The 9,678-nt window shown below is 39.8% G+C and overlaps 1 protein-coding gene across 1 annotated transcript; it reads right to left on the reverse strand.

The window, feature by feature from the left end:
- Positions 1 to 2,156: 2,156 nt before the first annotated feature.
- tmem9b (TMEM9 domain family, member B) lies at positions 2,157 to 9,355 on the reverse strand. The gene is made up of 5 exons (XM_047362539.1): positions 9,123 to 9,355; positions 8,390 to 8,481; positions 8,201 to 8,309; positions 7,112 to 7,249; positions 2,157 to 3,245 (listed from the first exon to the last, which is right to left on the reverse strand). The coding sequence occupies exons 1-5, from the start codon at positions 9,192 to 9,194 to the stop codon at positions 3,090 to 3,092; spliced, it is 567 nt and encodes a 188-aa protein (XP_047218495.1). The 5' UTR covers positions 9,195 to 9,355; the 3' UTR covers positions 2,157 to 3,089.
- Between the last annotated feature and the right edge of the window lie 323 nt (positions 9,356 to 9,678).

The following is a 9,678-nucleotide window of genomic DNA, read 5'->3' on the forward strand; positions in this document are numbered from 1 at the left end:
TCCTCCTGAAGCCAAGGTTCGACTATCGGCCGGAGTCTCCTCTCCAATACCCTGGCATAGGCCTCACCAGGGTGGCTGAGGAGTGTGATCCCCCTGTAGTTGGAACACACCCTCTGGGTCACCCTTCTTTTAAGGGGGACCACCACCCCAGTCTGTCAGTCCAGAGGCATTGCCCCCAACCGCCACGCAAAGTTGAAGAGGCGTGGCAGCCCCGCAACATCCAGAGACTTGAGGTGCTCAGGGCGGATCTCATCCACCCCCGAAGCCCTGCCACCATGGAGCTTTTTAACCACCTCGGTGAGTTCAGCCTGGGTGATGATGGAGTCCAACTTCGAGTCCCCAGCCTCTGCTTCCACCAGGGAATGCGTGACAGCAGGATTGAGGATATCCTCGAAGTACTCCTTCCACCGCCCGATAATGTCCCCAGTTGAGATCAGCAGCCCCCCACCTCCACTGTAAACAGTGTTGGCGAAGCACTGCTTCTCTCTCCTGAGGCGCCAGACGGTTTGCCAGAATCGCTTCGAGGCCAACCGATCCTTTTCCATGGCCTCAGCATGGTTTTTGTCTCTACCACGGCACGGGCCACGGCACGCTTGGCCTCACAGTATCCGTCAGCCGCCTCAGGAGTCCCACAAGCCAACCAGAGCAGATAGGACTTCTACTTCAGCTTGACAGTATCCCTTACTGCCGGAGTCCACCACCGGGTTCAGGGATTGCCACTGCGAAAGGCACCGCAGACCTCACGGCCACAGCTACGGGCAGCAGCATCGACAATAGATGTGGAGAACACGGTCCACTCGGACTCTATGTCTCCAACCTCCCCCGGAATCTGGTCAAAGCTCTCCCGGAGGTGGGAGTTGAATACCTCCCTGGCCAAGGGCCCCGCCAGACGTTCCCAGCAGACCCTCACAATGCGCTTTGGCCTGCCGAGTCTGTCCGGCTTTCTCCTCTTCCAGTGGATCCAACTCACTACCAGGTGGTGATCAGTGGACAACCGAAGGATCACCAATGTTTTCTAATCTCTTATAAATTATGAATAATTGTCCCCACAAATTGCTGTTGAAACCCACTCTCCAGTTTTGTTAAAGATGTGAACAGAAAAAGAAATTTGGCCCCGATATTGCTGAGATGTGGCAAAATCCTGTAGTTCATATAGAGTTAAATCTAGACTTGCTAAAACCCAGTTTTGATTGACCTACATAATAAATGTTTTCCTGAAACCTTACCTTACCTCACCTTGATTTGTTACAGCTGGAAAACCTCTATTTTTAAATGCTGGGAAACATAACTGAACCTTCCCACACATATATATTATATATATTTACATATATTTATAGTGGTAAAGAAAAACTTACTTGAAATTTTAAATACACTGAAATTGACTTATGTAGATAACACTTTGAAATGATGTTTAGAGGAGGAAAAGAACTGATGGGAGTTAATTACAGCAAGCCCTTTCTCAGTTCCGATTCCCTTTGAATCAGAGGTCAGACTGAGTGATTAATTGTATTTACATTATACCAAAGTTATTTTTTTAAATGTTTGTTTACTATAATTTAACCTTTTAAATTATTTAAAATAAAATTTGTAGTTTGCAAATTTTCTGAAGTGTAAATAAAATATATTTAGAAAACCAAATATAACATCAGCTGTAATTTATTTAACCTCACCAGCTAAATCACAAGTATCTGAGATCTCCATGAGAAAAAATATTTTCTTTAAATAGGTGTTTAGTTTATTTGAGCTACTTCACATCTATATTCCTTAACTAATGTTAAAATGTTGAATAGAAGCAGAACATAAACTTGTTGAGACCCCAAAGGGAGCCTATTGAACTAAGCTATATTAAACTAAGAATCTTGCTCCTAATTAATCCATTGTATTCACTTTGTATAACCAAATGGTGACGATAATGTGATTATACATAGACTACAGTAATCTTAGGGATGAAAATAATGGTTTGTATCAGCTTAAAGGCATTAGAGATCATTGTTGTCCTGGGATTTCCAGGTATCCATGGAATATCTGCACGTTAAGTCCTTTGGCAGCAACAGCATTAATAAGACATCAAAAACTGTGTGAAATGCTCCTGCAGCACGCTGCTCAGTCTTGAAAACAAAATTAGCACAGTAGACTGGGAAAAAACAGAAGACGAGTCAGATTTTTGACAAATGTATTTTAAAGTCAAAGGTTACCAATGAAGAATAGTTAAGAACACTTTCATGGGTCTCCCTTCAGTGGTCTTTTATCCACTTTTGGGAATGTACATGTCATACAAAATAAACCTCATTGAGCTGAGAGTAAGTGCACTCTGCCACATCCACACTGTCCATTAGACAACAAGGACTTCATTAAGGAACGGATGCTAAACCAATCACAAAATATATCAAAGATTATCCAGGAAATTTGTTACACATTCAAAGAGGGCACTGAGATCATGAGGGTGAGAATCAGTAACACAGCTACGTTAACAATAACATCACTAATGATTCCTGTAGAGTTCAATTAAACTATGTCCAAATATCAAATGTTATGTATGTAAGAAACCTCTGACCATTTGTAAGACATTTAACAAGTGGTAGGACAAATGGATAGACAAAAATTTCTATAAAGTAGCTACTACAAAACATGCTTTTCCAAAGAAGACTGAAAACTCAAATATTTCACACTCAGTAGCTTCCTCTGCAATGAGATGAGCTGTTTTTATGCCATGTTCATGTTTTACAGTGCAAAATACTTACCACTGATTGATCCAGTTATTGACATTAAGCTTGTAAACCAGAACAATTGGAGTGTTTTAGATGGATGAAAATCCAACTTGAAATTTTTACGTTGCTGAGCAATTTATTTGTTCTCGTTCACGTGAGTATGTGCAAAATTAAAGCTATTATAATCATTTCTGTGGACTAAACAACAGTTTCCAGTAACTTCTGCTTCACAGATCCACATTTCTGTACCATGATCACCTCAAAACCAAAACCAGAAATAAGAGTACAACCAAATTAAACTGGGGTCTCTTTCACAGTGTTTAATTATTTTCTTAAATATCGTTTTCTTGTTTCCCCTCCACCAACAGCTCGGATAGCTGTTCAACTAAGAACAACATGGCGGTCGAACACAGACTTCCTCTGTTCCTGGACTTGCCTCCTCCAGCGCTGCTGGGCGTGCTCCACTTTGTTTAGCATGTTGGGTCGGGAGTGTGAACGGGACAGGACATTGTGAGCATTGGCAAAAGGCTGCTGGTCCTGAAAATCCAAAAGGGCAATTGGGGGTCAGATAAGAAGAAAACACAAGAATGTTCTTTAAAAAAACAAAAATTCTTACAAGGTGAGAAAAATACGTATTAACCCAAATGAGCTCATGTACAACAGCTGCCTGTGGCAGACACACATTCTCCAAGGTGTACTGAGCCTTAGTCCTTATGCTGACCTGGAGCTGTCCTCCATGTTTTGTGTTTAAACTTGCATGGACTAAAAGTGACTCAAAATAAGCTGTTAATTTGTCAAAATTACAATAATCACAGGAGAAAAGCAATTTAAGAAGATTACTGTCAGGGAGAGTGGATAGGAGTCTGGCAGCATCTTTGTACCAAAGGTTTAGTAAACATCACAAGTCTCCTACTTTCCTGTATGGTGAATGTCGCAACAGTCCTACTTTAGCCCAGTTTATTACAGTTACTTAGTTGTTTTTTTACTTCTTGCTTGTTGCAGTGAAAAGCGTGCTGTGCAACAAATGTTACATCTAGATAAACAGGTTAACAAGACTTTAGTTTGCTCAGCACTTTGAAGTGACAAAGTTTTGTTACAGACCCATGTTTCATGTAAATATTAACATTTTGTTGTTGGCCATCTGACATATAAATGCTTCTTGTGTGAACTCCAATCACAGCGTCATCAAAAAGCAGCTGTAGCTCCACCTCCACCCTTTAGGGAAAAGCAGCAACATTTTACCTGTTAAAACCTAAACATTCAGCCACGCCAAAGGAAGCCAAACTGATTAGTTTTATGCTCCGTTTGAGCACCTAAATTGGGCTTTTTCACATGGAGTAGTAGGAATGTCATAAAACAACATTACTGTTTGTTTTATGTTCGCTGGGTTCTTTTTAAGATGCTGTAAAAGCCAGCTTTCCTGGAGGCTGATCAAACCATGTATTGTTCCTCCTTTTTCCCGTAGTCATGATCCAGTTACACAAAAGCAAGCTAGAATGCTACAATAAAAAACAGAATCAATTTTAATTTAATTTCTGTCTCTTGAAGCATTAGTCATGTTGCGTTAGGATACACAATCAGCTCGCCTGACTTTCTTTGGAAGGTATAGGGGATCCATTTGGAGGAGTGCCTTCACCATCTTTGCAGCTAAAATGCAGAAACCATACCTCTAATACAGGACCTTCTCAAAATATTAGCATATTGTGATAAAGTTCATTATTTTCCATAATGTCATGATGAAAATTTAACATTCATATATTTTAGATTCATTGCACACTAACTGAAATATTTCAGGTCTTTTATTGTCTTAATACGGATGATTTTGGCATACAGCTCATGAAAACCCAAAATTCCTATCTCACAAAATTAGCATATTTCATCCGACCAATAAAAGAAAAGTGTTTTTAATACAAAAAACGTCAACCTTCAAATAATCATGTACAATTATGCACTCAATACTTGGTCGGGAATCCTTTTGCAGAAATGACTGCTTCAATGCGGCGTGGCATGGAGGCAATCAGCCTGTGGCACTGCTGAGGTCTTATGGAGGCCCAGGATGCTTCGATAGCGGCCTTTAGCTCATCCAGAGTGTTGGGTCTTGAGTCTCTCAACGTTCTCTTCACAATATCCCACAGATTCTCTATGGGGTTCAGGTCAGGAGAGTTGGCAGGCCAATTGAGCACAGTGATACCATGGTCAGTAAACCATTTACCAGTGGTTTTGGCACTGTGAGCAGGTGCCAGGTCGTGCTGAAAAATTAAATCTTCATCTCCATAAAGCTTTTCAGCAGATGGAAGCATGAAGTGCTCCAAAATCTCCTGATAGCTAGCTGCATTGACCCTGCCCTTGATAAAACACAGTGGACCAACACTAGCAGCTGACACGGCACCCCAGACCATCACTGACTGTGGGTACTTGACACTGGACTTCTGGCATTTTGGCATTTCCTTCTCCCCAGTCTTCCTCCAGACTCTGGCACCTTGATTTCCGAATGACATGCAGAATTTGCTTTCATCCGAAAAAAGTACTTTGGACCACTGAGCAACAGTCCAGTGCTGCTTCTCTGTAGCCCAGGTCAGGCGCTTCTGCCGCTGTTTCTGGTTCAAAAGTGGCTTGACCTGGGGAATGCGGCACCTGTAGCCCATTTCCTGCACACGCCTGTGCACGGTGGCTCTGGATGTTTCTACTCCAGACTCAGTCCACTGCTTCCGCAGGTCCCCCAAGGTCTGGAATCGGCCCTTCTCCACAATCTTCCTCAGGGTCCGGTCACCTCTTCTCGTTGTGCAGCGTTTTCTGCCACACTTTTTCCTTCCCACAGACTTCCCACTGAGGTGCCTTGATACAGCACTCTGGGAACAGCCTATTCGTTCAGAAATTTCTTTCTGTGTCTTACCCTCTTGCTTGAGGGTGTCAATAGTGGCCTTCTGGACAGCAGTCAGGTCGGCAGTCTTACCCATGATTGGGGTTTTGAGTGATGAACCAGGCTGGGAGTTTTAAAGGCCCCAGGAATCTTTTGCAGGTGTTTAGAGTTAACTCGTTGATTCAGATGATTAGGTTCATAGCTCGTTTAGAGACCCTTTTAATGATATGCTAATTTTGTGAGATAGGAATTTTGGGTTTTCATGAGCTGTATGCCAAAATCATCCGTATTAAGACAATAAAAGACCTGAAATATTTCAGTTAGTGTGCAATGAATCTAAAATATATGAATGTTAAATTTTCATCATGACATTATGGAAAATAATTAACTTTATCACAATATGCTAATTTGTTTAGAAGGACTTGTATATCAGTGAGATCTTGCAGCACTCCTGCAATCCAGTCCTTCTACTTTACCATCAGTGGTCAAGTGACAAACTAAAGAAGTATCAGGACTAAAAACATCTAGAGTAGATGAACAGTAAGGAATGTCCTAAAATACTAGTTGCTGTGTGTAAAAGTGTTGTTTTCAACATTTTTTATAGATTCTGCCAACAAAACAGGAACAGAGTTAAATAGCTTCAAGAGCAGAATAAAATCCTCTAGAAATGATTTGGTACTTGATACAAAATGGGTAGAAAAAGCAGCAAAAGTCCAAAGAGAAATTTCAGAAAAGCCTGAAAACCATTGATTACAAAATATATAAATGATTATACAAAGGCCTGCATCCTTGAAAGCAACATATAAAGAAATCTAGGATGACTAAAAAAAATTGATGATGGTGTTTAATTACTTGAAAAGTATGAGTTTTATATAATGAATAGAAAATTAGCTGTATTAGGGGGAAAAAAACCCACCACAGACCGCATAATACTTTGTGGGCTGACACAGGGGTCTGTGAAGGTTTAGTTAAATTATTGAATCCAACAGCACCACAACTATACTGTTCCAGATCCTAGATCGTTGGCATCACAGGAACATTTTGTAAATTTAAGCTGATTTCTGTTTAATATTCCCTATTGTAGAATATTAAAGCCAAATACACTTGGTTTGTAGTGAACAGAATACAGCTAATCCATTTTTGAGAGCTTCCTTTTTGCACTGTTTCTGCTTGTGATTGTGGTTGCTAATGTATTGTTAAGTTGCAGCTTGAAGCATCTGTTGAGATTGTTTTGGATTCGCTGAGTACCCAGTGTCATATTTCAGTGAGTTTTTTTTCCCCCAACTAACGGATGTTACGCTGAAGGAGTCAGCTATACCATGAAAGACAACAAAAAACACATGCACCGGAAGAACTACAGCAGACTAGACGCATTGTTAATATTTACCCACAATGGAGGGCTACAACGTGATGTTATTTGCAATGAATGACCCTTCACTAACACATAAAAAGTCTGATGACAGATAGAGCTCAGAGTCTGAGCAATATAAAGCAGGCAATCTGTCTCAGCTGAAAATCAGTAAACTTTAAGAGCAACACATACCCCGACAACATCATCTTCACTTTGGATAAGCTGGGAGTGACCAAACAGCCGCCTCTTCAGCATGGGCTCCAGAAGAGTCAGGTAGACCATGTAGAGCAGCAGCAGGCCCAAAATGGAGAGGTACATTATGATGGTAACCTGAAGAAAGAGAGCAATCACAGAGGGTGCATATAATGATGAATACCAAGCTGGTGAAGAAGAGTATAATATAAACAGAGACCCATTGGCCTCCTGTTGCTGCAAAATGATAACTAAAAAATTACTTTATAAACAAATCTCAGTGAAGAACAGCAACAGCACCCAAACTCTGATAAAAGAAAGTCAGGATAACTAATAACTTGAACGGTTCTGTGAAAGAGCAAGTTTGAACTTTGTTCTTTAGAGTCTATTGTGTTATTTTTTGTCTGATATTTTTTATATTCATGAATAAGTTTTTTATTTTTATTTTTTACATCTGTTTGGTATTTGCAAGGTCATGAGGGAGCCAGTGCCTATCTCCAGGCATCAATGGGAGAGAGATGGGGACAGGTTGCCAGTCCATCACAGGCCCAACAAAAACACACAGGACATAATAGGCATGCAAACACACACTCAAACCTAAGGGCAATTTAGAGTGACCAATTAACCTAAAATAGTTTTTTTTTGGCTGTGTGAAACAGTCGAAGTACCTGGAGAAAATCCACACATGCACGAAGAGAACAGGCAAACTTCACATAGAAATTCCACCGCTGGGAATTGAACCTAAGCCCTTCTTGCAGCAAAGCAACAGCACAAGCAGCAATATGAAAATAAATTTAACAAATTTGAAAATGTAGACTTTTTTTTTTTTTTTTACAAAAATCATAGAAACAATTTATCCAGTCATGTTGATGCAGACAAGCTCGAGAAATGTACTTCCACTGAAGGGAGAGGTGGGGGGTGGCTGTACTGAAAGCCACTGTGTTAAATGATTTATGCAAATCAGCAAACCTATACATTGGATGTATAATCGGAGCAGATAAAGTCCCAAAGAAAAGCAGGACACAGATGTTGCATGAACATAAACATACAAATATTATTTTCTATCCATGTTTTTGAACATGAACTTACCTTAATAATCTCCGAGCTTCTTTCTTCAAATTTACACTCACAGCGTAAACAGTAGGCCTCGACATCTTTGCCTGCCACTGGCATCGGTTCCACCACATGAAGACAGTTACTGATGTGAGGACAGCATTATTAGACTGTTATTAACATTAAAATAGTATTAAAAAGATGTAGAGAGGTTTCTAAACACACCAGTCTTTGAGCGAAACATTTTGTTTGTAGATATGTCCTTCCACTTCTCTGTATGGCGGACAGATGCATTTACAGCGGATGTCTTCTGAATTCTGTAACACAAGAAAGGTTTTGGTCCACCTTTGTGATTTCTCATAAGTTGGGGTTTTTACTTTTTCCACCTCCTTTCCTGCCAACTTTTCTCTTGTATAAAAATAAAAAAAACATCATTTGCTTCACATTATTTAAGTGAATCAGTATGTTCATAAAATTGTTAACAATACAAACTAGATCATTAAATTAATTAAATATCAATTCCCTGATTCAGTAAAGTCAAATTTACAGTAGCCAAAAGTAGCAAAAAATAAAAACGAAGTAAATTTGATTAAAAAAATAGAAATGTGAAACTTAAAAGCAGAAAAGCTTAAGAAACCTATTGTGGTATTTGCGTTGCTGTTGTTTCTTCGATGATTAAAACGTTTAACATATTTTTAATTAAATTAGTTGGGAAGCTTTAATTAAATTACTGTTGTGATTTTTGTTTCTGTCGCAATTTCCACTCAATTCTGTTCAACAGACCTGCATTGAAAAATATAAAAGCGTAACTACCTATTAAAGCCACAATAATCCAATCCGTGATTACTATTTTAAAAACAGAGGAGAGGAAAGTTTCAGGAAGCAGATTTTAGTTTCAATGAGCAACCATCGGCATTTTCTGTTTACAGTTAGCTAACCAGGCTAACAGCAGCCTTACCTTCGCTGAAACGCGACTGAGCAGCACAAAACACACCAAACAGAGAGCCTCGACACAGAACAGGAGCTTCATCTTTTCGGTTCAGTCACAGGAGCCGTCTTCTGAAACTATCAGCCAAAAATCTGTTTCCAGAGTCCGTCCAGCAACGAGGAATACAACCTAAAAAGCGACGACGTTAGCCATGGAGCTAAACCGAGGATTAAACAGCTTCTCAGTCAGCTGACTCCACTTCCGCATCCAGTCACGTGACGTGGCAGTGAGCAGAACTAGGAAGAGGTATTTTAAGGTTGAAATATCATAAAAGTCAAGTTCTTTAAAAACAAGTCAGAGAAAAATCTTATATTCACTAAAACGCATATTATTTTGTTTATCTAAAGCATTTTTTCACAATTTTATCACTGTCACAATGAGATAAAGATGGAAGATGCAGAGGTGTGTTAAACTGCAACTCTGTTTCTTGATCTGGACTCTGAATTGTCACCTAGTCTAAAGACTAATGAATTGGGTTATGTCTAAAGAAATAAGGGCTGCTCCAGAATCAAAAACCGTATTTTGT

The sequence above is a fragment of the Girardinichthys multiradiatus genome, chromosome 4 (genome assembly GCF_021462225.1).
Source record: "Girardinichthys multiradiatus isolate DD_20200921_A chromosome 4, DD_fGirMul_XY1, whole genome shotgun sequence".
NCBI classification, from domain to species: domain Eukaryota; kingdom Metazoa; phylum Chordata; class Actinopteri; order Cyprinodontiformes; family Goodeidae; genus Girardinichthys; species Girardinichthys multiradiatus.

Bases quoted from the DNA above. Each gene is read 5' to 3' on its own strand.
- tmem9b (XM_047362539.1), bottom strand. From the start codon at position 9,194: ATGAAGCTCCTGTTCTGTGTCGAGGCTCTCTGTTTGGTGTGTTTTGTG. The intron at 8,310-8,389 runs GTGTGTTTAGAA...TCCTCACATCAG, and splicing joins AATGTTTCGCTCAAAGACTG to TAACTGTCTTCATGTGGTGG. The intron at 3,246-7,111 runs GTATGTGTTGCT...TTGGATTTTCAG, and splicing joins GTGAAGATGATGTTGTCGGG to GACCAGCAGCCTTTTGCCAA.